We start from the raw sequence: 15,371 nt of genomic DNA, 5'->3' as shown, positions 1-15,371 counted from the left end.
CATCATGCCCCTCCCACACCACCATGCCCTTGAAATACCCCCACTTTCTCCACACCACATCCTATCACACTCCAGCCATTCCCCCACCACATCTGATTATGCCTCCACCATGTCCCACCACACCCATCATGCCCCCCCCACAACACCATATCCCATCACACCCCACCATCACTACACCACATCCCTGCTACACCCCCACCATGGCCCTGTTATGCCCCCACCCCACAACACTATATCCCATCACACACCTGCCATGCCCTATCATACCACAACACCATATCCCACCATGCCCCCAAGCTGCATAGTCACCATGCCCCCCCCCCCCCCCCCAAAAAAAAAAGCCAGATTCTATAAGCAGTAAAAATACTGGTAGACTAAAAGAAATACATTTTCTTCCATACTCTGCTAAGTATAAAATGAAAAGATGGACATTTAAAAAAAAAAAAAAAAAAAAAGCAAACATCCTTGAACACGGAGACAGTGGGAACTGAACCCACAACCTTACTGCGAATAAGCTGACACCCAACCTCTAGCCCAGCAAGGCTTTCACACTAGAAACCTTTCAGAACTTCTGTTTCCCCTCATCTGGGCTCAGAGCTGTTCAGGACAGAGAAGAACAGCTGAATACAGATTAAATGTCAGGAGTTGTTGGTGGCTCAGAGGTACAAATCCAACTCCTACAATGCAGGAAGTCAGGGGTTCAAATCCCACATGCTCATATGAGCTTTAAAAAGACACTTCAGTTACTAGAAAATGTCACACAGTACAAGGGAACAACTTACTTGCATTTTAACCAATAATAAAAAAAAGTTTTCTGTACTGAGTTTCAGTAGACTATAACTATTTTAATCATGGAAGGTGATATTGACTAAGGTACAGCCCTCCAAACATCTGCTCTTCTCCACTGTCCATCCCCTCAGTACCAAGCCAGTGTCTCATGTCTGATTGACTGCAAAGAAAGGGGCTGATGGTCTATGAAAAGCGGGTACTGTACAGGCCCACCATCAAAAGGAATCACAACCTTAAGGAAGTCCCCCTTTCTCCAGGACTTACCCTTCTGATATTGCAGCACACGCAGCCCTGAGCAGATAGGAGATTCCCTGGGAGTGCTGGAGAGATGGACTACTTCAACCTCCTGTGACTCACAGGACAGATGGGAGAGGAAACAGAGACAGTGTATGTAACGGGATGAAGCTCCCCCCCCCCCCCCATGAACCTTCTTTATTCACAAACCTGATATAGCTTTCACACACTTCCAGCAACTCTCGCTCCCAACCAATAACCCCTTTACCCCTTCCTACCTGCTCTATTCCTCTCTCCACAGCTCCACTACAAGCAAGGCGCAGTGCCCCAACGGGTGCAGGGAGCCGCCATTAACATGGCGCCATGCCTCGACGGGGATGCGCAATAGCCCGAGCGGGGTGAGGCGGGCTCATTCCCACCCCTCAGAGGCACCCCGCTGGGAAGGGTGGGGAAAGAGAAGGGGGTTTAAAACCCCTAGGCTGAGCCCGGATGTCCTCTTTTGGCGTCCGGGCATCAGCATGCACGAACAGGAGCAGCCTCTGTTAATCTGAGCACTGCTGCTGCCTGCCTTGCAGTGCTCTCGTCGTCGCCCCACAGACACAGAGGGGAGATTACTCCCACGCCTCCCGCCCCCCCCCGGTCTGCTTTACCCTCCCCCGCATCAGACAGAAACTTCCTCTCCAAAGCTCCACTACCAGTCTTCCAGCCCTTCACAGCAGAATTCTCATTGGAAAACAATGGATGTATAATCACTATACAGCAACATTCCTCATGCGGATGTCATAGCTGCATGTGATAAATTCCTAAGAACATTCATCCTGGATCACCAATCCACACCAGAAACTATTACAAATTTATTCTAACTCACAACTATTTCCGTTTTAATAATGACATCTATCTGCAAATCATGACCACTGCTATGGGCCCCAGGATGGCACCACAAATCTGCAAACCTTTTCATGGCAGAACTGGGAAAGACCTTTTTGAATACTTATGTGGAGTGGAGCAGTGGCCAGAGCACCCGTCTTGCAATCCAGAGGTGGCAGGTTCAAATCCCACTGCTGTTCCTTGTGATCTATCTACTTATTTCAATAGTGCTACAAGGCATACCCAGTGCTGTACACCATACACGAAAAGACTAAGCTCTTTGAGCAGGGACCAGTGGCGTAGCAAGGTGGGGGTGGTCCGACCCGGCCGCGCACCAGTCGGCTCTTTGTTTTCATGCTCCCTTTGCCCCGGAACAGGATACTTCATGTTCCGGGGCAAGTGAGTAGTGGTTATGAGTTAAAAGCAGCGTCAAAGAGGTGGGCTTTTAGTCTGGACTTGAAAAAGACAGGGCTAGACGTACAGACTCGGGAAGTCTATTCCAGGCGTGAGGTGCAGCGAGATAAAAGGAACGGAGTGTGGAATTAGCAATAGAGGAGAAGGGGACATGTAAGAGAGATTTATCAACAGAACGGAGTAGCCGGGGGGGGGGGGGGGGGGGGGGCGTAGGGAGAGACAAGAGTGGAGAGGTACTGGGGAGCGGCAGAGTGAACGCACTTATAGGTCAATAAGAGAAGTTTGAATTGAATGCGGAAATGGATAGGGAGCCAGTGAAGTGACTTAAGGAGAGGGCTAATGTGAGCATAGCGACTTTGGCAGAAAATGAGTCACACAGCAGAGTTTTGGACTGATTGAAGAGGAGAGAGATGGCTAAGTGGGAGGCCGGTGAGAAGCAGGTTCAATAATCAGGGCGAGAGGTGATAAGAGTGTGGATAAGGGTTCTGGTAGAGTGCTCAGAGATGTAGGGATGGATTTTGCTGATGTTATAGAGAAACAGGTTTTGCCTATCTGCTGAATGTGAGCAGAGAAGGAGAGAGAGGAGTCGAAGATGACCCCAAGGTTACGAGCTGATGAGACAGGGAGAATGATAGTGCCATCCATAGAAATAGAGAAAGGGGGGGGAAAGGAGGTAGGTTTAGGGGGAAAGATAAGAAGCTTAGTTTTGGCCATGTTGAGCTTCAGATGATGCTGAGACATCCAGGCAGCAATATCAGACAAGCAGGCTGAAACATTGGTCTGGATGGTGTTTGAGATTTCGGGGGTAGAGAGGTAGATTTGGGAGTCATCAACATAGAGATGGTATTGAAAGCCATGGGATGATATCAGAGAGCCAAGGGAAGAAGTGTAGATGGAGAACACAACAGGACCGAGAACAGAACCCTGAGGTACACCGATTGGTAGGGGGGATAGAACTGGAAGAGGATCCAGAGTGTACACTAACAGTGCGAAGCGAGAGGTAGGAGGAGAACCAGGAAAGAACAGAGCCCTGGATCTTGGGCAAGTCACTTAACCCTCCACTGCCTCAGGTACAAGATTGTGAGCCCTCCTGGGACAGAGAAATATCCAGGGTGCCTGAATGTAACTCAGCTTGAGCTACTACTGAAAAAGGTGTGAGCGAAATCTAAATAAATATCAGACTAAATCCCTAAAATACTACCGGTATATTGATGACATTTTTATGATTTGGACGGAGGGGGAAGAGACTCTCGATTTCACAGTTCTTTCAATGCATACAATCCTTCAATCAAATTCAATATTGACTACTCCACAGCAAAAGTCAATTTTCTAGACATCACAGTCTCTACCAACAATAGCTATATACAAACAACTAACATGAAGCCAGCTCCACAAAAAAAAAATCCATTACACACAGCTAAGCCACACGATACCATCATATCTGCTCTGACCCAAAAGACAGAGATAAAAATCTCAAAATCCTGACTGAATCCTTCAAAGAAAAAAGGACACGACCCCAAAATAATCTACTGCAGTGTAAAGAAAAGAAAACCGTAGAGAGAATCCCCCTTATAGTGACAACCAATCCAGAGCTGGAACAACTAAGAATCACAAAAGTTCCACAGCTACTACGCCGAAGGATGAATTAGTGAGAGGTTGATTCTCACTCGGCGCTATGGCGAACAGTACTGACACTCACACCGCATGAACAGCACAGAAAAATAGCTCTCCAATGCTCATCGCTGAATTATGTGTGTGCTGCGAGACAAAGTAAGAGGGAGGAATGTGTCTGGCTCATGCGCACAAGAGTTTTGCAGTAAGCGCAGCTCTTATGCGCATGCCAGACAAACCTGGCAACTAATTAGTTTAATTATACGTTGAGAGAAAATATTTCTTCACTCAACATGTAATTAAACTCTGGTACGCGTTGCCAGAGAATGTGGTAAAAGCACTTAGCTAAGCAGGGTTTAAAAAAAGGTTTGGCTAACTTCCTTGCAAGGGGTTGTCCCAGTAAGTTTATAGCAAAGCTGGCGCTGAAGATGGCTTAGGGGGGGGATTTTCCTTGAGACAGCTCATATATGGGCAAAACATGAGTGTCGGACGCTTTAACGCCTTAGTCTGACATACGCAAAAGATGAGTATTTATTAATTGAGCTAAAAAATAGTTAAGATATTGTGATATATGGTAAAATCGGGTGACCCGATGAAGCGGGTGCTGGACGTATTTCTATTTCCATGCATTACAGACAGACAAAGAAGCAACACTGGGCCAACAGGAGTTCTTAACAGATGACCCGACACGGGCCGAGTTTCGGCCTGCCTCAGGGGTCAAAGTTTTAGTTGTGCAGTATGCACGTTGTACAAGTTCAATGCCCCAAAAGTTGGAAGGTTGTCTGTCGATCGCCGCAATGCAAAGGCTGAGCTCTTTAGAGAACCTTCTTGTTTGCGCTCATTAGCGGCGATCGACAGACAACCTTCCAACTTTTGGGGCATTGAACTTATACAACGTGCATACTGCACAACTAAAACTTTGACCCCTGAGGCTGGCGTTGTTTAACGCCGAAACTCGGCCCGTGTCGGGTCATCTGTTAATAAAGAACTCCTGTTGTCCCAGTCTTGAAGGCCCAGTGTTGCTTATTTTTTGTCCGTATACCTTCTATGTATGCTGTATCACCCTATTTTGTATTTCCATGCATTAGCAATGCGCACTGCTGAGGTCACCACTTAGATAAAGCAGATGAGCAAAATAAGTGACTGTGAATTGTGGCACTGCATAAACTGCTGAATTAGGAACCAGGTCTACATATTGGCGTTAATTGTGGTTCTATAAGTATTTATGAGATTTGCCACTTTAATCACGACCACCTGATTCTGGATGTGATGGACCCCCAGGGAAAAAAGGAGGAGAGATGACACCTTACCTCAGGATCCATTTCCTGCAGCTCCATGTCCAGCTGATCGAGCTCCTCAGATGACATGCCCCGCAGGATTTCATCCTCATCTATGTCTCGATACTTCTCCAGCTCCTTCTGGTACGACATGGCTGGCAAAAGGTGCGAGCCTGGGGAGCACAGGCAGATCACTTACAGTTGCAGCTGGCAGAGAGCACAAAATCTATTTACTGAAAAACATGTTTCCCTTCATCTCCTAGTTCCATCCCCTGCTGCCTATGAATAACTCCCACCCCAGCTTATCACTCATCTGCACAAGGAGACAGCTGGAAGGTGCCCCACCCCCTCGTGAAAGCTTCAGGCAGAGCTGCCAAGCTACCCACTTCCTGGAAGGAGATGTTTTGACCAGCTCTGGTTTTTACAGCAACTTAATATTTGAAATCAGGGCTGCAGGTCCCGTAATGCAGCAGGATGAGGTTGCCAGAAATTCAGAACTGGTCTAAAAATCTCCCTCCTTGACCTGGTTGTGTCTCAGAATGACAGATCCGCAAAAAACTGCCATTATAAAATACGAGCATACGTCTGTAGTTTTGCACCTGACGTTAGGCTCAAGCAGTTACGGTTTGTCAAAAAATTGTTAAAAAAAATATCACTGGCTTCCTGTTGAACAACAGATTGCTTCTAAAGTATTGCATACTTCCAAGGGTTTTCATGCTGGTGTCCCTATAGTAACATAGTAGATGATGGCAGAAAAAGACCGGCACGGTCCATCCAGTCTACCCAACAAAATAACTCATATGTGCCACTTTTTGTGTATACCTTACCTTGATTTGTACCTGTCCTATCTTTCTTGCCTTACCATCCCTTACTGTCCCACTAGGTTCCTTCACTCAATAAATGATCTTAGGTTGGTATGACTTAGTCCAAGATTAGCGGACCTAGAATCTACACAACGCAAGGCAGTTTTCTTTTTCTCACTACACACTTGGAATAGTTTACCCCTCTCTTTACGTAGCGACAGCTTTAAGAGTTTTTAAGTGGAAGTAAAACATGTAAAAGAAAATAAGATGATACCTTTTTTATTGGACATAACGTTTTCTTGATTAGCTTTCGAAGGTTGCCCTTCTTCATCAGATCGGAAATGTGGTATATATCATTCAGTGTAAAAAATGCAACGAAGGCTGCTACATTGGAGAAACAAGTCAGATGCTAAAGAAGAGATTTAATCTACATAGACACCATATGAAAAATGCTAGTACCAATCAGGATGTCACCGCTGTGGGGCAGCACTTTACAAAACCAGAACACTGTACCCGTGATTTCATGGTAAGAATCCTGAAAGGGAACTTTAAAACAATACAGGAACGTCAAGACCTTTGAAGTCAGAATGATTAAATATTTTGACACCCATCAGACAGGACTTAACAAAGATCTGGGTTTTCTAGCCCATTATAAACCATAAAATTATACTGCTTTGTCACCCTCCTGTCTCCATGCATATCTCCCTGTCCCTCATCCACCGGACTCTTCCTGTCTGTCACCTATCCACCCCCATCCTGTTAGACTGTCACTGAAATGCTTTGATGTTTCACTTATATATACTGTCATCTACCAACCAACATTTGCTTATTTCCGATCTGACGAAGAAGGGCTACCTTCGAAAGCTAATCAAGAAATGTATTATGTCCAATAAAAAAAAGATATCTTATTTTCTTTTCCACGTTTTATTTTATTTCTATTGATTACCTTTAAAAGTGGACTAACACGGCTACCACACCTCTCTACTCAAAGTGGAAATAAAAACCTGGCTTTTACATAGTAGATGACGGCAGAAAAAGACCTGCATGGTCCATCCAGTCTGCCCAACAAGATAAAACTCATATGTGTATACCTTACCTTGATTTGTACCTGTCCTTTTTCAGGGCACAGACCGTACAAGTCTGCCCAGCAGTACTTCCCGCCTCCCATCGCAGGCTCTGGCACAGACCGTATAAGTCTGCCCTCCACTATCCTCGCCTCCCAACAAGCTTTTAGAGAGAATAGCTAACTTGATAATCACCCGCAAATCCATCTTTTTTTTCTCCCTACTTTTGCCTGCCTTCTATGCCCATCTCTAGTCCTTTCTTTCTTGCCTCGTTTTTAAGGATTTTATTATCTCCTCTGTGTTCTATTTGACTTCTTCCTCTAAACCCTCTGGTGCGTCTGTATTGCTTTCCTAAATTTTAATGGCATTTCTTTCTTTGTTTGTAGCCTGTATACCACTCTGCTCGGCATGAGCGTAACCTGATGACTTAAGCGTATGGTCGTACCTGAAGTTTTAGTTTTTGTAAAATGGTTTACATTAATGATTGTGTGTGTTTTGCTTGTTCTCTTCTCTGGATTATAAATAATAAATCTAAATCTAACCGTTGGCAGGTGCGTAACTCCTAGTGTGTCTAAAGTCCTAGACATGCCCCTGAACCACCCACATCCCTCCCATGTCTGCGGGATGGTATAGTTTAGGGGGTGAAAAACTTTTGTGCATGAAAGAGGAATGGGACTTGGGTGTGATTGTATGTGATGATCTTAAGGAGTGCAGAAAGAAACAGGAAGAACCCCTACGGTGAATCCGAAGGAATACTGAAGGAGGTAGGGGATGAGACAATAACTTCCACTCAGGTAGATGCAGATGAAGTACATAAGTATTGCCATACTGGGAAAGACCAAAGGATCATCGAGCCCAGCATCCTGTTTGCAACAGTGGACAATCGAGGTCACAAATACCTGGCAAGATCCCAAAAATGTACTGCTTATCCCAGAAATAGTGGCTTTTCCCCAGTCCATTTAATAATGGTCTATGGACTTTTCCTTTAGGAAGCCGTCCAAACCTTTTTAAACTCCGCTAAGCTAACCGCCTTTACTACATTCTCTGGCAACAAATTCCAGAGTTTAATTACATGTTGAGTGAAGAAATATTTTCTCCGATTAGTTTTAAATTTACTACATTGTAGCTTCATCGCATGCCCCCTAGTCCTAGTATTTTTGGAAAGCGTGAACAGACGCTTCACATCTACCCGTTCAACTCCACTCATTATTTTATAGACCTCTATCATATCTCCCCTCAGCCACCTTTTCTCCAAGCTGAAGAGCCCTAGCCGCTTTAGCCTTTCCTCATAGGGAAGTCGTCCCATCCCCTTTACCATTTTCGTCGCCCTTCTCTGGCTGTCTTCAAGTCTAGGCTTAAAGCCCACCTCTTTGCTACTGCTTTCGACTCCTAACCATGACTCTCTTACTCAACACCCTCACTTATCACCCCTACCACTGCAATTTCCCCACCCCTAGCTGTCTGTTCGTCTGTCCAATTTAGATTGTAAGCTCTGTTGAGCAGGGACTGTCTTTTCATGTTGATTTGTACAGCGCTGCGTAAGTCTAGTAGCGCTATAGAAATGTTTAATAGTAGCAGTAGTAGTAGTATTGCCCTCCATCTCAGTCCCATGCTCAGCGTATCCACCACTTCCACTGATAAGCGCATTTCAGGCCTTGGCACCTTCCTCCTGGATCTTACAAAATCTGCACTAACGCCCAGGTCCCCCTTCTGCATGTTACTGCCAAAACAAGGGTGGCCGCACGAAACAGCCTCCCAGGACAAGCACAGAGGACGAGAATGCAAAGATGAGCAGAATGACTAGGCCGTACACCCTTTACCTGCCATCATTTTCTGTGGTTTTAATCAGGTAGCCACCAAACAGATGACCTTTTCATGCCACAGAAGTTATCCCACTGCCTTCTTGGAAACCCAACAGAGCTATACCTTTTTCTGTTACTACTTGGCTTACCTCCTCAACCAGTCACATTTCCGCCGTCTCTTTACCTTTTCTCAGTATGGATCCTCTGTGTTTATCCTGTAGCCGCTTCTAGCTTGAACCACCATAAGGGCAGTCCACAGGCATCTTTTCCTGAGTCAGCCCCACATCATAACTCCTAGTTCTACATCTGAAAAAAGCATGGCCCTGCGATTCAGCCCAAGGCACTGGATTGCCCAATTCCCAATGGTATCACAACTTGCACAAGGTCCCTTCACCTGTGAAGCTGTTACATAAACACTAAAATTAAAAAACAAAAAAGCATACATGCAATGTGTCTCTGAAGTACGGTTATATTTGTGATATCGATAGAAGATTGGGGAGAGGGGAATGGAGGGAGGGTTTAATCTGTCACTGTTTGTTGAATGTCAATTGTTTTTTTGTATTCACCTATAAAGTATGTGAGAAGCAAACAAATGTTTTAACAATACAGTTTTGAGCAAAATGCGAGACATTTGCAGAGCAGAATAATGGACTTTGCTCCAGGGGTGAAACGAACTGCAGATGTTCAATGCTCACAGGACATAGCCAGCTAGTGCCCATCGCATCACCTATTACTGTGCTACTTCAAAATCCTCACCAAAGCACCAGAAATTAATCCCCTCCTCCATTTAAAGATCCTGATATTAAGATCAAATTGTCCCCCTCCATTTAAAAATCCTGATATTGATTGAACTCCCCTCCCCCATTTAAAGATCCTGATATTAAGATGGAACCCCCTCCCCCATTTAAAGATCCTAACATTAAGATTGAATCCCCTCCTTCACTCAATCCTTATATTAAGATCGAATCCCCTCCCCCATTTAAAGATCCTGACATTAAGATCGAATCTCCCTCCTCCATTTAAAGATCCTGACATTAAGATCGAATCCCCTCCTTCACTCAATCCTTATATTAAGATCGAATCCCCTCCTTCACTCAATCCTGATATGATCGAATCCCCTCCCCCATTTAAAAGATCCTGACATTAAGATCGAATCCCCCTCCTCCATTTAAAGATCCTAACATTAAGATCGAATCCCCTCCTTCACTCAATCCTGATATTAAGATTGAACCCCCTCTCCCATTTAAAGATCCTGACATTAAGATCGAACTCCCCTCCCCCATTTAAAGATCGAATTCCCACCCTCCACTTGAAGATCCCAGTCTTCAGACCTTGCCCTTCCTCTCTCACCCACAAGGGTTCTTCACACTTTCTGCCATGCTCCTCCCTCTAAACCTTGGTGGAGGTTGCCACTGCGACATGGCATGCTCCCCCCTCTCCTTCCAGGATTACTAAGTGCTATAAAAAGAGACCAGGCTCAGGGAAAACTGCCCAACAGGCGAGGCAGGACTGTACTGTCCAAAACTGGAAATTAAAAAAAAAAGTGTAGACCAAACCCTGATCCCCCACATCCCAAACAGCACCAACAGCTTCTCATGGAAATCGTAGAAAACAGTTCTCAAGTCTACCCAAAAAATCAAGCCGTCCCCTCACAGAACCTGTTGCTGTCAGTCTGATAATTCAGCACACATCCAAGACACACACACTAGTATGAAGCTGAGGGGTGGGGGGAAAGGAAATTATGACCACGGGGGAGGGGGAAGGTGGCTTCCCCCCCACCCTCACCCAGTACTCCTACTTACCTTGCTGGCTACAAGTTTGGTGGGTGTCCTCCAGGCTTGTCTCCGAACAGAAGCAGTTCTAAGCAAGGGAATACAGACAGGAGGGTGTGACCTCAGCATTTTAATTTTGGCTGCAGCTGGTTAAGGGGATCAGATACCCAGGACTGGTATCAATCACCAGCTTCCACCACAAAGATCTACAGCCCCCCGGTGGTGAAAAGCTAGAATAACAGGCTTAGACATGGTTGGCTACTGAAAACTACAGAGCTTGTGGTCCAGGCCAGGAGTTTTACCCCACCCACCCCCCAGTGCATTCTGGGGCCTGTAGTTCTACTATCCAGATAAGATCTACCCAATCTAGAACTCAGCAGCAAGTCAGTGGTCCTGAAATGAAGAGGACCTTGGCTCCCCTTCCAGGAAACTCAGGACTGGGAGCAGAATCCAGTACAGAGATGCGACAGAGGATCGAAATGTAGATCAAAGGTTCATGAATAACAGAGTCAAAACGAGACATATAGTCTGTTATTATTTAATTTCATTAGGTTGTAAAGAGTTAAGTTGCATGTCTGTGTTTATTTTATCAATACATTTATGATATTTTATGTAATTGTGATAATCACCTTTACGTGTTGATTTTTATTTATACGTTTTCATTTATTTATTACAGTTATACCCCTGATGATATTCTGAAACATGGCCACATCGGATGTTTTGTTTGAAACAATAAAGTTTTACTGTTTTATTTATTAACTTTGTCTGTTAATCTACATTTGGATTCTCTGTTTGTTAATTCACAACAGCAACACTGAATTTTGGACCTATGCTTGCTCCCAGCTGAGGAATAAATAGAGAAACATGCATAGTAACATAGTAGATGACGGCAGAAAAAGACCTGCACGGTCCATCCAGTCTGCCCTACAAGATAAACTCATATGTGCTACTTTTTGTGTATACCTTACCTTGATTTGTACCTGTCCTCTTCAGGGCACAGACCGTGTAAGTCTGCCCAGCACTATCCCCGCCACCCAACCACCAGCCCCGCTTCCCACCACCGGCTCTGGCACAAACCGTATAAGCCTGCCCAGCACTATCCCCGCCTCCAAACCACCGGCTCTGGTACAGACCGTATAAGTCTGCCCAGCACTATCCCCGCCTCCGGCTCTGCCACCCAATCTCGGCTAAGCTCCTTAGGATCCATTCCTTCTGAACAGGATTCCTTTATGTTTATCCCACGCATGTTTGAATTCCGTTACCGTTTTCATTTCCACCACCGCCCCAGGGAGTTGTAAATTGAGGCTTAATGCAACATTCACAGCCTGGTTCGGACTGAGCTGGAAATCCAAAGATTACGCTCAATTGAGAAACCAGAGCATGGAACCCAAAAGATAGCTGGAAGCCTTTAATAAACCTTAACGTACAGGATGATTCACAGAAACTGCAACTGACATCGCAAACTCCTAAAAACAAGCCGGGGAAGGGGAAATCAATCTTTTTACAGCAGTGGTTTACAAGAGGGTCATACAGTTTATCACACGTGTCCCTATGCTACGAAAGGATGGCACACAAAATCTAGTTACTGTTCTACATATAACAAAACAAAGCAGAAAGCGAGGCCAAAACAGAGGTGTGTCTGGAACAGTGCCTAACTCATCAGGAGCTCAGAGATCCAAGTTCAAATCCTGCTTCGGCTTTTATGACGACCTTGGACAAGTTTCTTTATCTGCAATTGCTCCTTTACAGAATCTGCTGTAGGAGATCTCGGTCAGTCAGACGGATGGACTGGCTGAACAGGTCCGCACAGTGCACCGTGAGACAGTGGGGAGCTGAAGGGCTGCACACGGTAGAGAGGAGAGGGAGCTGGTTTTCGTTTCTTGGAAGATTACAACAATTCTCTGTTCTTCTGAGGAAATTAACAGATGCTCTACAAATTAGAACAATTTTCTAACTTTCTTCCAGTTTGGGACAGAAATGACAAGCTCTGCCACAAAAACAGACCTTGAACTGTGACATTTGCAGTTCTGCATCATATAATCTTCAGACCAGTCCACACAGCCAGGTCGGAGATTTTGCAGACAGCGTAAAGGAAGCAGAGGCGGACTGTGGCGGGGCAGGTGCTGACTGGGCCAGGCCTCAAATGCTGAGCTCTGTGCTGTGACCTTCCTAACACAGCTCTCCAGAGTGAACAGAGGAACATGAAAGGGCCGCCGTTAATTCGAGGACATGGTCTGTTTGATGATAATTTTCTGTCTTGCTGGTCGGGGATTTGGGTCACTCAGGGAGCTTCCCCCGCCCAAGGCTGCTGCGATAGCTGCATTGGGCAGGCCGTGTGCGGTGATGTACTTCTTGTAAGCTTCGCGGATGATTTTGAAGGCTCGGATGCTGGAGTAGGGGATGTCGGTGATGGGGTCACGGTACTGTGCTGGCTTGTGTGTAACAGGGCAGATCTCCCGCACGGGCACCCTGACAGGCTTCGGTCTGGGAAACAATCGCTCAAAGGTCTCGTCGTCGCTGAATGTAACGAAGGTCCGGGAGCATTTACCAGTTGGAGCCGCGATTGCTGTCTGAGGGGCTTCTGCACCCTGCTGCGTCTCAAGGTCCAATCTGCAAAAGGAAAAAAATCAGAGCAGAAAGACTAGTTTTATAGATTTCTAGACCGCTCGCCTTTAAAAAGGACGCAGAGATGGTTATGACACAACAGCAGAAAATACAACATACTACTTGGGTCTTCCCCACTCCTATCACAAGCAGCAGAGACAACAAAAACACAGTATTACTCCCATCCCCTGAAAGCCAAATACTACTACTACTTAACATTTCTAAAGCGCTACTAGGGTTACGCAGCGCTGTACAATTTAACATAGAGGGACGGTCCCTGCTCAAGGAGCTTACAATCTAAGAGACAAGTGAACAGACAGTCCGATAGGGGCGGTCAAATTGGGGCAGTCTGGATTTAGTGAACGGTAAGAGTTAGGTGCCGAATGCAGCATTGAAGAGGTGGGTTTTAAGCAAAGACTTGAAGATGGGCAGGGAGGGGGCTTGGCGTAAGGGCTCAGGAAGGTTGTTCCAAGCATAGGGTGAGGCGATGCAGAATGAGCGGAGCCTGGAGTTGGCGGTGTTGGAGAAGGGTACAGAGAGGAGGGATTTGTCCTGTGAATGGAGGTTACGTGCGGGAACATAGGGGGAGATGAAGTGAGGGGCAGCAGACTGAGTGCATTTGTAGGTAAGAAGGAGAAGCTTGAATTGAATGCGGTATCTGATTGGAAGCCAGTGAAGTGACCTGAGGAGAGGGGTGATATGAGCATATCGGTTCTGGTGGAATATAAGACGTGCGGCAGAGTTCTGAACAGATTGAAGGGGGGGATAGGTGGCTAAGTGGGAGGCCGGTGAGGAGTAAGTTGCAGTAGTCCAGGCGAGAGGTAATGAGAGCGTGGACGAGAGTTCGGGTGGTGTGTTCAGAGAGGAAAGGGCGAATTTTGCTGATGTTAAAGAGGAAGAAGTGACAGGTCTTGGCTATCTGCTGGATATGCGCAGAGAAGGAAAGGGAGGAGTCAAAGATGACTCTGAGGTTGCGGGCAGATGAGATAGGGAGGATGAGGGTGTTATCAACTGAGATAGAAAGTGGAGGAAGAGGAGACGTGGGTTTTGGTAGAAAGACGATGAGCTCGGTCTTGGACATGTTCAGTTTCAGGTGGCGGTTGGACATCCATATGCTCCTTATGCTTCCCGTGGGGGCCAATCTCCTTCAGAAGTAATCCACAGCAGGTTGGCTGACACAATCGAACCACAATGACATCGTGAGTGGGCACACGGCCAGCAAGCCAGAGCAAGAACGGCACAGGGATGGGGGATGATTCTGACGACAAGTAAACCACCTACAAGAAGCATTTGAGGGGCAGTAAATCAAATATTAATAAAACTAGGAAACCAAGCTCTCGTTCATCTTGCTAATGCTCCTCGTCACAGCAGGCTGGTTTTCCACAGGCCAAACTTACGCAGGAAAAATGCTCCTGGCCAGTTACCGTTCGTAGAGGGCTGCCACGTGGTCCCCATCACTCACCCCTCCACGTCCACATTCTCCTCTTTCAGGTTGATTTCCGTGATCAGCGGCATCGTTACCGAGTAGTAGCGCATCGTGGGCCCTAAGCACTTCCGCTTCTTCTGAACATGCTTCTTCTTGTCGGCCTCCAATCTTTCATAGTTCTCTGGAAGAACAAACAAAATGGGTCAGAACAGGTGCAAATGATTCATAAGTACAGAAGTATTGCCATACTGGGAAAGACCAAAGGTCCATCAAGCCCAGCATCCTGTCTCCAACAGTGGCCAATCCAAGTCACAAATACCTGGCAAGATCCCAAAACAGTACAAAACATTTTATACTGCTCATCCTAGAAATAAGGATTTTCCCGAGTCCATTTTAATAATGGTCTGTGGACTTTTCCTTTAGGAAGCCATCCAAATTTTTTTTTTTAACTCTGCTAAGCTAACCGCCTTTACCACATTCTCTGGCAACTAATTCCACAGTTGAATTCCACATTGAGTGAAGAAAAAATTTAAAATGAATTGGAGAAAATTTGTAGCATTTGTATCCCACATTTTCCCACCAATTTGCAGGATCAATGTGGCTTACATTTGCCGTAAAGGCGGTTGCCATTTCTGGGTAACAGAATTACAAATGGTGTTGCATTAAGGTGTGTACATACATGGAACAGTTCATGGTATATATACCATG

General features: G+C 45.8%; 2 protein-coding genes across 4 annotated transcripts in view; both read right to left on the bottom strand.

The window, feature by feature from the left end:
- Nucleotides 1-10,771, bottom strand: part of TMOD4 (tropomodulin 4) — a 43,752-nt gene extending 32,981 nt beyond the window's left edge. Inside the window, exons 1-2 of one of the 2 annotated variants that reach the window (XM_030187857.1) lie at nt 10,664-10,771; nt 5,226-5,365 (exon numbers count right to left, since the gene is read on the bottom strand). In XM_030187857.1, coding sequence (XP_030043717.1) covers nt 5,226-5,345 — 120 coding nt within the window. In that variant the 5' untranslated portion in view covers nt 5,346-5,365; nt 10,664-10,771. Of the gene's footprint in view, nt 1-5,225; nt 5,400-10,663 lie in introns of both variants that reach the window. The other variant, XM_030187858.1, reaches the window with a different exon arrangement.
- A 1,255-nt stretch (nt 10,772-12,026) lies between these two features.
- Nucleotides 12,027-15,371, bottom strand: part of VPS72 (vacuolar protein sorting 72 homolog) — a 35,791-nt gene continuing 32,446 nt past the window's right edge. For both annotated transcript variants that reach the window (XM_030187182.1, XM_030187183.1), the window contains exons 5-6: nt 14,700-14,844; nt 12,027-13,243 (exon numbers count right to left, since the gene is read on the bottom strand). In XM_030187182.1, coding sequence (XP_030043042.1) covers nt 12,850-13,243; nt 14,700-14,844 — 539 coding nt within the window. In that variant the 3' untranslated portion in view covers nt 12,027-12,849. The remainder of the gene's footprint in view (nt 13,244-14,699; nt 14,845-15,371) is intronic.

Source organism: Microcaecilia unicolor, chromosome 14, assembly GCF_901765095.1.
Source record: "Microcaecilia unicolor chromosome 14, aMicUni1.1, whole genome shotgun sequence".
In the NCBI taxonomy this organism is placed as follows: Eukaryota; Metazoa; Chordata; class Amphibia; order Gymnophiona; family Siphonopidae; genus Microcaecilia; species Microcaecilia unicolor.
This window is presented reverse-complemented; position numbering and strand designations above follow the sequence as displayed.